This window comes from Simochromis diagramma, unplaced genomic scaffold (genome assembly GCF_900408965.1).
Source record: "Simochromis diagramma unplaced genomic scaffold, fSimDia1.1 OVJJ01000494.1, whole genome shotgun sequence".
Taxonomy (NCBI): domain Eukaryota; kingdom Metazoa; phylum Chordata; class Actinopteri; order Cichliformes; family Cichlidae; genus Simochromis; species Simochromis diagramma.
In genome coordinates this window covers 745,137-763,515 of record NW_024387311.1, presented here as the reverse complement: position 1 = coordinate 763,515, position 18,379 = coordinate 745,137, and the positions used below count along the sequence as shown (strand labels likewise).

Below are 18,379 nucleotides of genomic sequence, written 5' to 3'. Positions count from 1 at the left end.
TTAGTGAAAAATTTCACAATGTATTGTTAAAGTAGAATATGTTTACTGTTTGGAATTGTATTTTAACAGCTCTCTGCGCTCACTTGAATGATACATCAGTAGCTACTGCTGCACTACAATACATGCTCTCAATACAACAACTCCATACCAGTCTAATTGAGATCCATCAATGTAATGATGGTGCTCAAAATCGTATCAACCAGATCTCTAAATACCTCTGCATACCCTGTGACTGAAATATGGCCCAAACCTACTACATGATACTCATAATGTAACCAAATTATTTTGAGTCATAATTGGAAACAGCTTTGTCTCAATGCTCTTAGAAAACCCTCCAGCCATACAGATATGATTTAAGCTTTCATGTTATCCTGCCCACGTATTCTTGTGTCATTTAAATTAGTTCCTTATGATCCAAGCTGTAGAGCCTTTTTACACATTCTCTATTTTTAATGAAAATTCTCCCACATCCACATTAAATTTGCTGCCACAGCAATTTGTCCCGAGATAGTGAATGCACCGTATCATGGAAAATCCATGTGTGCAGTTTTCTGCGAAGATTTCTTCCTTCAATTTTTCATGAGTCTAGTGAGTAAGGGTTTTTAGCGCTTCAGTGATTTCTGAAGCGCTAACAGAGCTTGAAGTTAGTTTTTTGCTCTTCCCCTAGGCTCACATTTTTTCGTGTGACAGTGTGAAGACTCGGAGTTGCTCTCAGTCCATCTCCTTTTTTCCATTGGGAGCACTTTGAGTAGGTTGACCTCATGTGCTCATGGGGTGTGTCCCCGTATCAGACCATATTTGTGTGCAGAACGTTCAGTTTTGTGTGTTTGCTGTTTTAAAGACTACCAAATCGCTTTGCTTCCTAAGTCGCATCTTTGGGTCACTGGTTTTTGCAGGTGACATTTATAACTGACTTTGAAATAGTCTTTGCTGTCCTTGCATTGTGTGTGTGTGCTCTGGCTGTAATTGAGACAAAATGGAAGTGAATACAGAGGCCAGGATCCACATCCTCCCCTCCCTGTTTTCCCAGACCTGCACTGGAGCCTGTGTTTCCTGATGCAGCCTGTGCGTCACTTCTACGGGCAATTAAATCCCTCAAACTGTCTCTGCACTGTGGCAATGTGGATGACGTTATCTACTCTCTAGGAGACAAAACGCAGTGCATCTCTCAGCCCACACACAGGAGTCCCATACATGAAGATAAGGTTAAAGTCTACACATCCCTGAGGGCAAGATGTTTGCTGTAGCAGCAAAACTAATTAAATCCAAAAGACAAAAACACTAGTAGTAATTATGCAAGTAAGATAATATCAAACAAAGAGTCATGGGATTCTATACAAAAACATACAGTATTAAGACCTCGGTAACAGTAACTCTTTAAAAGGTATACACATTATTAAAGAAGCACTGCTGATGTAGAGATTGATAAATCAGTTTTTTCTAAATTTCTCATCTATTCATCACATTGCAACATTTGTCCATATGCCCTAATTAGAGAGCTCTCCGTGAATTTGAAACTGTTCAGGGTTTTGGTAAAAACTAATGTTACTTTTTGAATGTGGAGTGTGTCTGCAAATACGTACTCCCAGTAGTTTTTATAATACCCCGATTTCCTGCCACCTGAATGTGTTGTTTTATAGCTGGAAACAGTTCACAGCAGAATTTCAAAATATCCAAAATATGGACAGAAAGAACCTCTTGGGAGCATGGTGCCACATCGAAGTCACAGAGTGTTTATTTAAAGGAAGTTGTTTGTGAAAAGCCAAGGAGTGTATTTTCCCAAAATGTCAGAGTTAGTATAATTTGGATGTGAATTGGATAAGTACAAGTTCTGCTTTCTGGGTGGTGATATGTTTGGATAGCTGCTTGGCAGGGAACACTGATGCTCTGACTTGTATTGCTAATCATGGTTAACCACATGGCTAATGCTAGCAGCATTGCTATTGTACAAAGCAATATAAAATCCTAAAAACCCTCTCCACTGGGTTTGTCGCTATACTCTTACCAAACTCTCTCATCTACATCTTACCTAAGGGGGTTTGTAGAAACCCTTGAAAAATCGACAGCTCCTGCTTTTACTCCTGTGTTTTAAAATGTGCCCATAGAAGCAGCACAGAAAATCATGTTGGCCTCTTATGTTCTTTAATGGACAAAAGAAGAATAATGAAAGCCTTCTTTAGACAGCACTAAGGAAGAGACACTCCCACACTCCACTGCTTTGACTGAGGTTGTTATCAAACTTTAATTACCATCTGAATAACTAGACTAAATTATGAACTTTAAGCAAGTGCTTCACCTCCCTTCTTTCCAGCTTGAAGAAAATCATTGCCTGTAGCGCCAAAGCCTGTCATTAAGCACTTCTCAATTTACGATGCTTCCCTCTGTGACACTGGGTGTTTTAAATCCACCATAAAGCTCAGACCCTCTGATTTAAGATTCACTTTGTCTTATCTGTCTGCCCTACCAGTATGGCTGTAGTAAAATCTTTGCACTAACTCCAAATGTCACTGATGAAAATGAGAAATGAGGACCATTATGCTGTTGTTTCATTTGCCCACATAGATTTGTTTCTGGCCTCATTAATAAAAATCAGAACACCTTTTTTTCCCCATCAGTGGGCACCTATAATCTTTTATCATTCGATAAAGAGATACGGTTGTAGATATGGTCTTGGAAATTCAGCCTTACAATAACATAACACCAAATGCTGAGTGTAGTCTCCTTGCTATGTATCTGAGCCAAACAGACTGACAGTGGGACAAACCATTATGAGAGATTCTATAGAGCCAGTTTATACCTTAAGCTGACTGTGGCATGATATGCTCATCTTTCAATGTGTAAATCAAACTGATCATGGTCCTTGTATATTAATAAATCAGGTGGTCTTCCAAGGCTGAAGTATGCTATGAAAAATTTGTTCAAAGAAAAAGAAGGTAGTATATATGTAGATAGTGAATGCATTAACACAATCCCAAAATAATCAAATTTCATAGAAATGTTTTTTTGCATTCACTTTGAAATGGGGAATAACTTCAGCCAAATCAACTTGCCGCTTGCAACGATGCAGCTGCCTCAAGGCGAACATTAAGAATCGACAAATGACCTGTTTTTTCTGCCTCATCTTTTCTTACTTTAAACCATTTATGTCAGACAAATCCAGACACAGACCACAACAGACGTTGACTCTAAGTTCAGTTAACCCTGTAAGAGTTGTAAATTGAGTTGCAGTGTTACTGAATAGAAAGCTACTGAACTAACTGTTGTTCCAGGTGATGGCTTGCACAGAAAAGTTGTTCCAGTGTCCGTTGATATATATAAAGGAGGAGAGGGTGTTGACTGAGTTTATGTCCTTGTTGCGTGGGAGCTGCGGTTGTTTCTCTGTATATTTTCAGACAACACCAGTGATCTTTACTCTGTATTTATTGAGCTTCTGCGCCCACAGCCCTCTGGGTTGTCTGTGCATCCATCTGTCCATTCTATTTTGCAAACACAATATTCAGTCCATATTATAAAGCTGCTACACAATATGGAATTGATATGGACTGAGTAACGTGTTAGGAATGAAAGGATGCCACATTGTTCGATAGAAATAGAAATGAACAAACTGCAGAGGGCTGAATTTAAGGATACCCCAAAAGTGAAAAATGATTCAGCAGGTTAGTCAATTTTGCTGATACTCAAAAGTATTGGGTATTGGGTCTGACAATGGGTCCAAGGATTTTACCCCAGTACTTAATGGCAGTCAGGTGCCATTGCATAGCCTGTAGAGGTCTGTGATTCCCTCCATGGATATGCCTCCCCAGAGCGTCACTGACCCATCACCTGAACTATGTTACAGACAACATATGTTCTCCACGGTTTCACTAGACCTTTTCACACCTGTCACATGTGCTCAGGCTCTCATCTTTGAAAAGCACAGGGCGCCAGTGGTAGACTTGGCAATTCTGGTATTCTATGACAAATGCCAGTTAGGTCAATGCTGGGCAGTGAGAACACTGGGTCCTTAGGCCACCCTTATGAACGTCATATCTGTTTCTGATTGTTTTCTCAGAAACATTCACATCACGTGCCTGCTGGAGGTCCCTTTTGTAGGACTCTGGGAGTGCTTATCCCGTTCCCTTATGCACTAAGGAGCAGATACTAGTCGTGCTGATGGGTTAAGGACCTCCTACGGCCCTGTCCAGCTCTCCTTGATTAACTGTCCCAGCACTGGAGTCTTGAGACTGTGCTGGGATAGGCAGCAAACCTTGGCAGGTATCGATGTGCCATGCTGGAGGAGTTAAACTGCCTGTGCAATCTCTGTAGGGTCCAGGTATCAGCTCATGATAGCTGTAGTGACACTGACCTCAGCCAAATGGAAAACAGTAAAAACACATGGAAAAGATGAGGAGGGAAAAAATGTCAGTGTTTAACTAGCTTCCAAGTTTTCAAACTTTCAAAGCATTGTTTACTTCAAAATCAGCTTTTTTGGCCAAGCAAGGAATTTGAGACTCTCAGTGGATTTGCTCACTAATACAACAGACATACAATTGAATAAGAACACCAATACTTAACAAAGTCACATTAAATCAGTTTTATTTTTATATCCTTGTTATATTAAGACACACAAGGCTTCAAAATCTGAACTTTACATTACAACCTCTATCCCTTAGACTCTCAACTCAGTTGAAGAGCAGCTCCTTAATGGGCTAAAATGACATTGAATGTCATGAAATGAGGCATTTAAACCACTAACAGTAATTATAGTTATTTTTGAGTCCCTTCTGGTATGTTGTAATGATTATAACAACAATTCTGATGATACTTTCCACTCAGATGTCATATTGTGTTCTGCCATTAAACAGTTTGCTAATGAAACGTAAGTATAAAAATAATCCTTTAAAAAAGCAAGGAAAGGGAAGCAGTAAAATCTAGGTCACTCTTTGTCAGCATTCCTCAGCTCTGACACTCACTGTAACAATCCTGCCAACAGAATCAGCTGTTTTGGAATAATAATGGGCAAAGATATGTTTGCTAAGACTTATTATAGGCCATAACATCAAGATCTATATGGAATTTCCGATCTGTCAGACGGGGTGCTTCATACTGCCTTCAGGTGTCATAGATGACAGGTCACAGTCTCACGACCTGCACACATTCCTTCATGTTTGTGTTTTCTTTTCTGCAGGTGGACAGCGACAGGCCGGAGGAGACCCGGCTTATAGAGATTGATGAATCCCAGCGTAGTGAGCACACAGTCTTCATCACGCCTCCAGAGCTGCCTCCTCTGCCCGAGGGAGAGGAGCATCCACTATGCTACAGGTACAAACTGTACTTATGGAAGTACAGTTACATTTCCAATGGAGGAATGGGGGTGCATAGATAGATAGATAGATAGATAGAATAGATGCAAATTAACTGGAAGAGACTTAAGGATTAAACGTGACGCTACCAGGAAGCCATTATCCTCTAGTACCACTGTACTCCAGAACTGCAATCTACCTGGAGTGTCCAGAATTACGAGATGTTCATTGCTCAAGGACATGACTGATGTAAGGAAGGCTGAAACACGATCACCACTGAACAAGACACACAAGTTAGAAATGTTAAGATTGGGCAAAGAAATATCTGAAGACACATTTTTCAAAGGCTTTATGGACAGATGAAACGAGAGTGACTCTTGATGGACCAGATAGATGGGATCATAACTCGATCACGAATGGTTAAAGGGTACTAAGAGTCAAAGTGGAGGAGGTGCACTGGTTTGGGCTGCTATTATCAAGGATGAGCTAGTTGCACCATTGAAGATGGACCTAAAATAAACTCCCAAACCTATTGCCAGGTCCTAAAGGATACTTTCTTCAAGCAGTGGTACAGAAAAAAGTTAGCAGCATTTAATAAGACTTGTTTTCATGCAGTTCAATGCACCATCATATGTACTCAAGTACTCCAGTGCTTGGCTACCCAGTAAAGGTCTCAAAGATGATAATAATGACACGGCCCTCTTCCTTGTTAGCCCTTCTGAAGCTTAAGATTTACAAACCGGGAAGACAGTATACCTCTTTAAGCATTTGGCAGGTTGTGGCTGCTGCTGCACAAACAAATTGACAGATTATGGATGAAAGGCTGATGGCAGTCATTTTTCATCCATAGGCTGACTGCCTATGTTATCTTTGCTAATTAAATGTGTTATCTTTCCTATACAAAATGAAAATAAACAAGTACGACGGGAAAATTTGGGTTTTAAACAAAGGAGTGTGTAACATTTCCTTTGTTAAACATTCAGGTTTTTAGGTTTATTAACAATTTGGCTTGACTGAGAGGACTGGATTTGTTCCATAGTAAAATGAATCTTTCACTTGCCTAATAATTGTGCACATGGTGTATATAGTATTTTGTTCTAGTTTCATTCTGTGATGTCTGCATGTTTTTGTTTGCATGACATTTTTGAATAACAAAGTCGAATGTTGTGCACAAATGACGAGTAATATTTGTTTTAAATTTGCAAATATGCTGCTGAGTACAATCCTCCTACTAGATGTCCTTCCTTGAGATGAACTGGAAATTCCAACCCACTTTGTATGCATGTAAATAACTGTGTGCCCTCTTTCACTAATGTGTGAATGTGTGTTTTTCATTAGGTATGATGGTTTCCCAGTGTTGAGTTTAGATCTATTTGACCCCGTGGAGGGTCTGCAAACGCCCTCCTCCCGCCTCGCTGCCAGGCACAGCTGTCCCACCAGCCCTGCCCCCATGTTTAGACGCACCAAGCAGGTGAGCACAACAGAAACATGTTTTTGTAACACTGCAATTTATGGGTTTATTTGGATTTTCATACTGATTTATTAGGGGTGCAACGATACACAAAATTCACGGTTTGGTTCGGTTCGATACTTTGGTGTCACGGTTCAATATTTTTTCGATACAAAAAAAATGTTCATGCCTTTTTAATTTGTCATTTATTAAAATTATAAATATATATTTTAACTCAAAAGTACAGTTTTTAAATTTAACCCTAACCCTTGTGCGTGTTTTTTATTTTGACAGCGAATGCGCACCTGCGGACCACTTATGTGCAGCCCTGGTTATTTAGCTCGTCATATTGCAGCCACAGAAATTATTTTGTCCATGAAACCATAAAGCTGCACTTTCTTTTTGCCTTATAGTCTGATTTGTCATAACTTCTCCGTTTTGTGGTAAGCTTTTCTTTGACTGTCACTTCTTCACTATGACCTGTCTTATTTGGCTCAGCAGAACTAAAATATATATATCCTGCTGCTTTTACACACGGACTCACATAAGCTCAGCGATTCTCTGCACGATCAACCTCTCACATGTTTAAGCTTGCTGCGGGAGATTTCACTTGTCATGTTTGCATAGTAAGCTAACGATTAATAAGACGATGTCAGAGGAATTGGTGCACAAATGATCATCACTCACAGATCAGTGCTGTCGCTCTCTATACACAGTTCGCACGATTGCAAAGTGAAAGCAAAAAAACAAGCGCAAATTCAAACGCGATTTCAATATGTCACATATTGACAGTGGCTCACAGATGCCAATGACATAATTACCCAGCTACATTTCTGAAAGAATGCAAAAGCATTGACATATATTTTTCCTTCCTACAATAGCCCGACGGGCAGGGCAGAGATAGATTTTGGTAGCCCGACTGAAAAAAATCGCTAGCTCCAGGATGTCGGGCTAGCGATATTGCAAGCCCTGTATCTGATTGAGGAATCACTCATCTTTGGAAAAGAGAGTTTATTACAGAGAAATGTCTCTTTCCAAAATAAAAGCTATACTATCCGCTTCTTCTGGGCTATATTCTCAGCAGCATAAGGAGAATCATGTGCTAACAGCTGTCTAAATGACTCGGCTAAAGTTAGTAGCATGCTTGTTGTTTTGGTCTTTGCACTAGGATGATGTCAGCGTAAATGTGCAGTCATATTCGTTGTGTTCCCACTAGTGCTTTCAGGTTGATCTCGTTGAAATGACCTTAACGCCACAACACGGCAAATCTCCGTTAACGAGCTACCGCCGATCGCCCGTGTGTGGGGCTAGACGGCCAACACGTTAACGAGCTAACTGCGCTAACACACTAGTTCCCACCCATGTAATTGAGCATTGCATGGCACATCCAACATACTGTTTTACTTTAGTCCATGACTCGCTTACCTTCAGGGTCATACGTCACATGAAAACCAAAATAATTCCAAACGCCAGATCTGAATGAGGGTGGGGGAGGTCCATGTGTCTTGCTAGCTTGCCCTGCGCTCTTCCTTCTGACTATGCTGTCTGTGTTGAGCGCTCAGTGGATCTGCGCTCGACAGTGCAGCCTAGGCGGAGTAGTCGAACGCAGATTCACTGAGCGCTCAACACAGACAGCATCGTCGGAAGGAAAGTTGATAAAATAAATTACAAATGTTGTATTGTTCGATACATATGCGTACCGAACCGAAAGCACTGTATCGAACGGTTCAATATCGATACGAATATCGTTGCACCCCTATGATTTATTTATGCTTATAAATAAGGCAAAAATACATGCTGCTTTACCTACACGTCCAAACATGCTCCAAGAATCTCCAAAATTTTACAAGGCTGATAGCAAGTAAGACCATCAAAAAACATTTCCTTTTGTAGAGTCAGTATTTAAAGTTGATACTTGATAATTAAGCACACAGTACTGAACAGCTTCAAGCAATCCACAGATTTAAAAAAGATGCAAGTAGAAGTTTTTGTCTTGTTGACATGGTTTCCTTGCAGCTTTTTCTGACATGAGACAGTAGCGTAGGTAATTTTCATTTGCCATTATCTCCTGTGTGAATTCGACATGTCCCCGAGACCGAATTATGCATAATTTCTGTTTCTATTTTTCATCCACAGGAGATCAAATCAGCCCAGAAGATTGCTAAAAAGTACTCATCCATTCCTCAGCTGTGGTCCAAGTGCCTGCTGCGTCACTGCTACGGCCTGTGGTTCATCTGCCTGCCAGCATACGTGAAGGTGTGCCACTCCAAGGTGCGAGCGCTTCGCACAGCCTACGACGTCCTCAGGAAGATGCAGGCGAAGAAGCTACAGCCCCCTGATGAGGTACATCAGCTGTTGCCCCAAATTACCTGCTAACTGTTGATCATAGACTGTGTATGAAACTTTGACAAAGCCTCCGGATCTAAAAAGTGAAGCCAGTACAGAAGTGCCGTAAACATGTATTTTCTCTAACTGTCGGGAAGGAAAGAAAAGTCTACACTTTTCTGATGAGTTTATAGACTCAGTTGCTAGTTTTAGGTCATGTGGAATACAGCATGAAGTTAATTTTTCATGTGATGGTACTCATGGCCTCTGTCAGTGCGCCCCAGGGTGGCTGTGGCTACAATGTAGCTTGTCATCACCAGTGTGTGAATGTGTATGTGAATGGGTGGATGACTGGTTGTGTAAAGCGCTTTGGGGTCCTTACGGACTAGAAAAGCGCTATACACATACAGGCCATTTACCATTTATTTACCATTAGTATAAAAAAAAAAAGATATCCTTGAATGCTCGATTGTGTGATTACAAAGTTGCCAGCCTCAGTTACACAGTCGTCCACTCCTCACTCATCACATCCAGTTTAAAAACAGTGGCAGATTTTGTTTACAGTCTTTTGATTCAAGATGTCCAAACACACTTGCACAGTCTGTTTTTCAGTCTGTAGTATTTCTGCCCAAACAATCCTTTATGCACATGCAGGTCTGCTACCGGGTTCTGATGCAGCTGTGTGGACAGTATGGGCAGCCTGTCCTGGCAGTGAGGGTCCTCTTTGAGATGAAGAAGGCTGGAGTCCACCCCAACGCCATAACGTATGGTTACTATAACAAGGTACAGTGGTACTGCTGATGATAATGAAGGTAGAACTTGTGTGAAATTAATCTATCAACAAATTTACACTTTGTTGTTTTAAAAATGGATAGGCTATGACTCTCACTGATATCAACTGCTCTGCGTTGTCTAACGGATCCACGTGAATGCTGGGACATGCAAACACTGTTGCTGTCCTCCCTGCTCCCCTGAGCTTGCCATCTGTTTTGTTCGCACATTATAAATAATCTGCTGATTTTACTGCAACTTTAACTAGTGCATGGACACACCAATGACAGCCAACTGGCAATTTATAGAGCGACTGTCAAATAAGAAACTTGTTTTTTGTCAGCAGTGATGGATAAATGTGCAGACTGAGGCAGAGTAATAAAAGTCTGGAGAATTGGTTACTGTAGAAATCAATCAGGTTACCGGCCACATTATGAAAAAAGTATTTGTTTTAGTAAATGTCATATTTAATATGACTGAAGGAATAAATAAAAGCAAAGATTAAGATGCAGAGAGGAAATGACCTCTGAGTGACCTCTGAAGCCCCAGATTGAATGCAGTTTCTCAAATTTGATCTTCTGGATAAACATAGCTTAGGAATTTGGATGATAATAAGGCATACTGATTGCAACCTTGTTGATTGTTTATTCATGATTCACAAGCAGTCGCATAAATAATTGCATTCAGATAATCACACTGCTGTGCTCATTGCACAGTCAGTAAAAATCATCTGTCTCTTGGTGGCACTCGCAAAGCAGAGACACTTCATTGTAGCAATGGCTACAATGGCAAACAGACACTCAGATTCGGATAAAAGAAAACATCGCTGACATTTGCGGCTTACCCCCAAGGTTGTGTGACACGGTGTGCGATCACCCGCAGGTGTCAGGATGAACCACATCCCTGTTATCACTGTAACCTGCCCCTGGTCTGCTGAACCAGGGAGCATAAAAGTAAATTGGCTGATGTGGGAGCAGACTGTCAAGAGGCAAGGCTGCAGTAAAGGTTACTAAGGGTAGTGTTTTGACACCTGAGAGGATCATATTTTCCCTTAGAAATAGATGGCCTGGAGGCAGGAGGTGGCAGAGTTGTACTCTGGCACAAGCTTTGTGTTCACAGTTACAGGTGGGTTTTCTTCCTCTTTTATGCTTCTTTAGGTGTTTGAAGTCCAAGTATGGGAATGAGAAATCTGCATAAGCATGCTTAAATATTAACTCTGCCCTTCATTCCCTATTAAATTCATATAGTTCCATATAAAAAAGTAAAAAAACAGCAGAACCTGAGTTGATCCATAGCTATAGAAAACTAAACTGAAAATAAAAAAATAAATACATTTAATTTAAATAAATGAAATACTTGAAGTTGCCCAGGGCAGGGGAGCATGCAATGATCTGTACCTATGTCACACGTCAAAGAATAAATAAAGGATTTTCATTCAGCATAAATGCGACATTGCATGATCAGTGAGAAGAGCTTTGACATCACAGCAGCAAACTGAACCGGTTTTAATGTTTGCAGATTTTTGGCCTCGGTGGGTTAGACAAACCATACCAACTGTTCTCTGTCATCAGTGCTCTTTCATATGGATCTGTCTTTGCACTACACGAGGCTGGACTGGGTTCATAGTCAGACTGTTATATCAGAGTAAGAAGTCAGTCAATCTCATTTAAAACTAAATCTCATTTATCTTTTAATTATGTAAAATGGGATATTGTTTTCAGCCAGTTCAACTGTCAGTATGAAACTAGAACCAGCAGGTGATGAACTTTACAAACAGCTGCAGTGTTTTAATTAATGAGTTCCAGAGATGTTAGCAGAGGGATTTTCTTTTAGCCCTTGGCAGAAATGGGGTATCATTTCCACTTGCTCTTCTGTTTCTTTTAAACTAAGCCCAACTAAACGGTCTGCTGCCTGTAGCTTCACATTTACTGGAGCAATATGAGGGTCATATTCTTCCAACTACCCTCACGAAGCACAATTCACAAAATGTCAAGCTTTTTTTTTCATGTTGCTCAGGATATCATCATCAATGCCATTCAGTTCAGCCTAAAAAGTAGTTCTTCCTTGAATACAAAATGTGGTTCTTCTCTAGCCCTCTTGTCACTGCTGACAGCTCAGTAGTGCGACCTTATTTAATTAAATCTTCTGAACTTGCATACAAAAAACGACGGTGTGATAAACCCAGTTCTGTTCGGCTGCGTATCACTTTTCTTTATTATTATTGTTATTTTTCCAGGGTCACCAACAGCTGCAATTCTGCTCTTCTGATCTTGAGTGTGACTGTAGATCTAATACCAGTGCAGTTAATGCCTTTGATGAAATATTCATTCAAGATGGGTTTATATGGAACAGAGATCGGTCCTATTTCAGTTCAGTCACTTCAAAATATTCAGTCGAAATAAATTGAATCAAGTCGGACGCTCGTCAGACTTGTCACGCTCATTTAGGAGAAGAATATGAAAATATTTTATTTTTGAATTAATTTGGCAGCAAACATTTTTCTTTTCATGATATGATAGGAATCTGTTTCCCCTCCTGATGTCATCCTATCCTCACATCCGTCCTCATTTTCTTTGTCCTGCTCCTTGCCCAGGCGGTACTGGAGAGCACATGGCCCTCCAGCACCAGAGGAGGATACTTCCTGTGGATGAAGCTAAGAAATGTCATACTGGGCGTGGCGCAGTTCAAACGGGCACTACGACGACACGCACCCCTCACCCAGAGCCCTCTGTCAGGTAACTGTGATCAGTAACAGTCTGCATTCCTGAGAAAAGAAATGTCCCTTTTTCTCTTATTAGTCTGTCATCTTTAATGAAGAGAGTCAGAGTCCTTGACCTGACACGTCCCCTGGTGATTTGCATTCAGTCTTGGAATACTGTTACTCTACAAGATCTGGATGTAACTAATCAAATTTGGCAATAAAGCAGTAAGTGTAGCATTGCAGGCAGAGCAGATGACACACTGAGCATGCAGCTTGCAGCACAAGAGCCACAGACTGTCTCGTTAGCGTTTTCTCCTGCTTAAATCTACTTATGATTTCAATGACAAACATGAACACACAACCAAACTCCAGGAAAAATGCACTGCTGATGTTGCTTTCCAGGCTTGATGGTTAATTAGTAGCTCAGGTGCAGTACATTAAAGAGGACTGCAACTAAAACTAATGATGTGTAATACTCACATGCCGCTGCAATGAGCCGAGAAGAAAAGGAGCACTACTGATTTTTCTTCTCATAATAATAAAAACATCAGCAGTACATGCAAAACATCTGACCGTAAGTTCAGTTGGACCTTCTGTAAACCCAAGCAAACTTCCCTCACATTTTTCTATCAGACTTGCCCATCCATGAATGTCAAGCTCTGAAAACAAATTCTACCTGTCCACCATTCCTAAAATTAAATTTGCACCTATATTACAGTTGAAAGGTGAAACTCTAAAACACAGCTATCTCAGCATGCGATTGAACTCCCCTGCATGCCAGTGAACACCTGCACACTCACTGCATGCTAATCCCCAGCCTGCTAATCCCTGCTTTTTTAAGATACTGCCTGTTAGCAACGGGTGCATTGTGTTCTTCTCCACAGTTCAGTGCTGATTCAGTCTGAAAGAGCCAAAGGTTCCTGTGTGTTTCCATTTAACAAGCACACACTCATCCTTGCACAAGAAGGACACAAGCCACAATTGCACTATATCTTATTTATAGTACACAACAAATTTCCATTACATGTGCACTGTCAAACAACTCTTTAGTCTACGCTAATAGCTAATTAGAATGAATCAATTTTATGTGCAACAGCTGAGCCTGTCTTCCTTATAATTAACACAAAATTACTAGATATTATCCTGCTAATAAATTTACAGTTTAGGAAATTTGGGCAAATTGTATAACCCAAGTGAACTGTTACAACCACTGTTTTATATAATTGGATTTTCTTCAAAGGGCCCGTGTCTGTAACTACTCACGTGCAGTTGCCAACCTCAAAGAAATGTCATGCGTTCAAGCATGAAAATGGGAATAGGACATGTGAGTGAATTGGCAGTTATATGCAGTCTGTTTGTGAAAAACATATGTTGCCATCTACATACAAAGAAATTAGGGCTGGGTATCGTCACTGATTTCTAGAATCGATTCAATTCCGATTCACAGGGTCCCCAAGCGATTCGATCCACGATTCGATTTAATTCGATTCGATTCGATTCAATTCTATTTGAATCTGGGAAATTTTGACAGTCAGAAATATTATAATTCAGATCAGTACATTTACATATTTTTGTATCTATAAAAAGGAAGCTGACACACGCAAGACTTTATCAAAGGTGTGAGCGTCACAGCAGATGCCTTTGTGTCAAAGTAGCTGAAGATAAAACACAGAAAAACATGAAGGTTTTCCTGGCCTGGGATTTTATAAAAATATTCTGCAGTACATCAAAAACAAAAGAAAACCATTAATCAACACATGAACATTACCTCTGAAGTTACAGCGGTTTTATTAGCGACACGGCTAAGCGTTTTGCATTTTGCATAATTTTAAAAAGTTTACATTTGTTCAGTATTGAACGGCAGAAATTAGGTTTTCTTTTCGGAAGTATATAAAACGAAAAAAAAAAACCTCGGCCGACAGAGCTATAAACAACGGTAGACTTGTGCGTAACAAGCAAGCAAATAATGAAGTAAACAGATTTTTAGACGGGAAACTGTTCTTGATACAGAGAGAGAGTGAGAGAGAGCTGTGCATCGTGGTCGAAGCAAAACAGTAAAAGTAAGAGCGACAAACATCAAACATGACGATGTTTATGTGAAGCGTAGTTTGGATCTTCTTTTGCTGCTGGTTCGGTCAATATTGTTTGGAGAGACATCAAACTAACAGCTTTAGAATCAGCGCATAAAGGGCGAAAACACACCCTTTATTCCTACCCTTTTTCTGTCCACACCCGCCGACAGAAAAAAAAACCCACCCCTAAAAGAAATTCCCATGAAGTACTTACATTCAGAGTTCAACCAGAACCTCACAGATTTGAAAGAGAAATTCCTCTAGTTGCTGCAGGACAGCATTTTTATTGCAAAATGATCGAGTGATCAGCAACCTTGCTTTTATATATGAAGCTAACCAGACTGCAACATGTTGGTAATCTGTCAGTTTTTACAAACTCAACAGCAGTTATTTGCAAAACTTTGCCAGTCTGCCTGAGACTGATTGCAGATTGTTTGGAGACAGGTTGCCTCCCACCAGGCAACCTGTGCAATCATTTTGCACTCATAAAGGGTCACCCAGATGTTGAGGGTCTTGCATGCTCAACCTCTGGACACCCTGCGGGTAGCTGCTACTACTTGGAACGAATCAATGAAAGAAACTCAGTGAAGCTCACCAGGCAGCCATGGATTTTTTTCTAGTCATGAGCAGTGTTGGTCAAGTTACTTGAAAAAAGTAATCAGTAACTAATTACTGATTACTTCCCCAAAAAGGTAATCCCGTTACTTTACTGATTACTTATTTTCAAAAGTAATTAGTTATTTAGTTACTTTTTAAAAACACGATTTACAACCTGAAGAGGTGATAAAGCGATAGATCTTTCAGCCCAATTCTACTTTTTCTACATAATCCATCATACAAAATGTAATCAAATGGAAAAGTCTCTTCTTTTAACTTGTTTTATCAGTTTTAATCTTTTAACTTTATGCATCAAGCAAAAATTTAATTATATGCAATAGGGGTGCAACGATATTCGTATCGATATTGAACCGTTCGATACAGTGCTTTCGGTTCGGTACGCATATGTATCGAACAATACAACATTTGTAATTTATTTTATCAACTTTCCTTCCGACGATGCTGTCTGTGTTGAGCGCTCAGTGAATCTGCGTTCGACTACTCCGCCTAGGCTGCACTGTCGAGCGCAGATCCACTGAGCGCTCAACACAGACAGCATAGTCAGAAGGAAGAGCGCAGGGCAAGCTAGCAAGACACATGGACCTCCCCCACCCTCATTCAGATCTGGCGTTTGGAATTATTTTGGTTTTCATGTGACGTATGACCCTGAAGGTAAGCGAGTCATGGACTAAAGTAAAACAGTATGTTGGATGTGCCATGCAATGCTCAATTACATGGGTGGGAACTAGTGTGTTAGCGCAGTTAGCTCGTTAACGTGTTGGCCGTCTAGCCCCACACACGGGCGATCGGCGGTAGCTCGTTAACGGAGATTTGCCGTGTTGTGGCGTTAAGGTCATTTCAACGAGATCAACCTGAAAGCACTAGTGGGAACACAACGAATATGACTGCACATTTACGCTGACATCATCCTAGTGCAAAGACCAAAACAACAAGCATGCTACTAACTTTAGCCGAGTCATTTAGACAGCTGTTAGCACATGATTCTCCTTATGCTGCTGAGAATATAGCCCAGAAGAAGCAGATAGTATAGCTTTTATTTTGGAAAGAGACATTTCTCTGTAATAAACTCTCTTTTCCAAAGATGAGTGATTCCTCAATCAGATACAGGGCTTGCAATATCGCTAGCCCGACGTCCTGGAGCTAGCGATTTTTTTCAGTCGGGCTACCAAAATCTATCTCTGCCCTGCCCGTCGGGCTATTGTAGGAAGGAAAAATATATGTCAATGCTTTTGCATTCTTTCAGAAATGTAGCTGGGTAATTATGTCATTGGCATCTGTGAGCCACTGTCAATATGTGACATATTGAAATCGCGTTTGAATTTGCGCTTGTTTTTTTGCTTTCACTTTGCAATCGTGCGAACTGTGTATAGAGAGCGACAGCACTGATCTGTGAGTGATGATCATTTGTGCACCAATTCCTCTGACATCGTCTTATTAATCGTTAGCTTACTATGCAAACATGACAAGTGAAATCTCCCGCAGCAAGCTTAAACATGTGAGAGGTTGATCGTGCAGAGAATCGCTGAGCTTATGTGAGTCCGTGTGTAAAAGCAGCAGGATATATATATTTTAGTTCTGCTGAGCCAAATAAGACAGGTCATAGTGAAGAAGTGACAGCCAAAGAAAAGCTTACCACAAAACGGAGAAGTTATGACAAATCAGACTATAAGGCAAAAAGAAAGTGCAGCTTTATGGTTTCATGGACAAAATAATTTTTGTGGCTGCAATATGATGAGCTAAATAACCAGGGCTGCACATAAGTGGTCCGCAGGTGCGCATTCGCTGTCAAAATAAAAAACACGCACAAGGGTTAGGGTTAAATTTAAAAACTGTACTTTTGAGTTAAAATATATATTTATAATTTTAATAAATGACAAATTAAAAAGGCATGAACATTTTTTTTGTATCGAAAAAATATCGAACCGTGACACCAAAGTATCGAACCGAACCGAACCGTGAATTTTGTGTATCGTTGCACCCCTAATATGCAACATTCTCTGACTTGAATAAATTAGTTTAACATTGAAAACTATTTTCTGCACATTCCAGCACATAAAATAAAATATTTTTTGTGTTTACACTCAGTCTTTCAAATAGATGCAAGTAAAACACAGCAGAAAATAAATAAAGTCAAAGACTCAGCGGTCCTGTTGCTCTATTTTCACCTGTAAAGCAGGAGTGGAGTAGGCGGAGGTTTACGCTGGTGCAGGTGTGCAGCGGTCAGTGGAAGAATCCGCGACTTTCTCTGTGAGTTTCCCATTAAAGTTTAGGGGTTTTTTCGCTGTAAAAAGAAGTTTTCTTCCCACGCACGATGGACGCTAATGTTTTTGTCACTTTTTATGGAATCAAACTCAAAGTAAGGTCAGTACTTCCACACTTTAAACGCTGCACGCTCATACTCTCTCCCACAATCGATATGTGATCCATTGTTGATCTGCACACAGCTGTTGTCACTAACGGCGCACTCGCTTACGTCACTGTCGTGAGACATTCTCGCAAAAAATCACGGTTTTAGTAACGCAGTAACGCAGCGTTCCTACGGGAAAGTAACGGTAATCTAATTACCGTTTTTGCAATAGTAATCCCTTACTTTACTCGTTACTTGAAAAAAGTAATCAGATTACAGTAACACATTACAAGTAACGCGTTACTGCCCATCTCTGGTCATGAGGAGGTTTCTGTCCTGTTTTTACTCTAGTGTGACTGAGCCATAAGTTAGACAGAAAACCAATTAAAAAATCTGATATAAATATACATAAAAACATGCAGAGGCTCATTTTCATAAACCATGACTCCTGTGTTATCAGTGGCACGCTATGTTACCTGATGTAAGATAAGATAAGATAAGATAAAACTTTATTAATCCCTCGGGTGGGTTCCTCTGGGAAATTCGGTTTCCAAAAGCACAGCACCGACAGAAGTTACAGTTACAGAATATTATATATATATATATACACACACACACACACACATATATATAAATACAGAGACATATATAAATAAGATATACGAAGGGGATAAATAGAATAAATAGGAATAAAAATAAAAATACAAGTGAATTGCACATTTCAAGCATTGAGGTCTATTGCACCATTGACTATTAACAAAAGTATTGCACAAAAGGTATTGCACAGTGAAGTGAAGAGGCACTACAGCTTAG

The 18,379-nt window shown here is 40.2% G+C and overlaps 1 protein-coding gene across 8 annotated transcripts in view; it reads left to right on the top strand.

Moving 5' to 3' along the window:
- LOC120717148 (C-myc promoter-binding protein-like) overlaps positions 1 to 18,379 on the top strand; it is a 93,221-nt gene that overhangs the window by 53,109 nt on the left and 21,733 nt on the right. For all 8 annotated transcript variants that reach the window (XM_040005000.1, XM_040004998.1, XM_040004999.1 and 5 more), the window contains 5 exons: positions 5,168 to 5,301; positions 6,621 to 6,753; positions 8,869 to 9,075; positions 9,712 to 9,840; positions 12,422 to 12,563. In XM_040005000.1, coding sequence (XP_039860934.1) covers positions 5,168 to 5,301; positions 6,621 to 6,753; positions 8,869 to 9,075; positions 9,712 to 9,840; positions 12,422 to 12,563 — 745 coding nt within the window. The remainder of the gene's footprint in view (positions 1 to 5,167; positions 5,302 to 6,620; positions 6,754 to 8,868; positions 9,076 to 9,711; positions 9,841 to 12,421; positions 12,564 to 18,379) is intronic.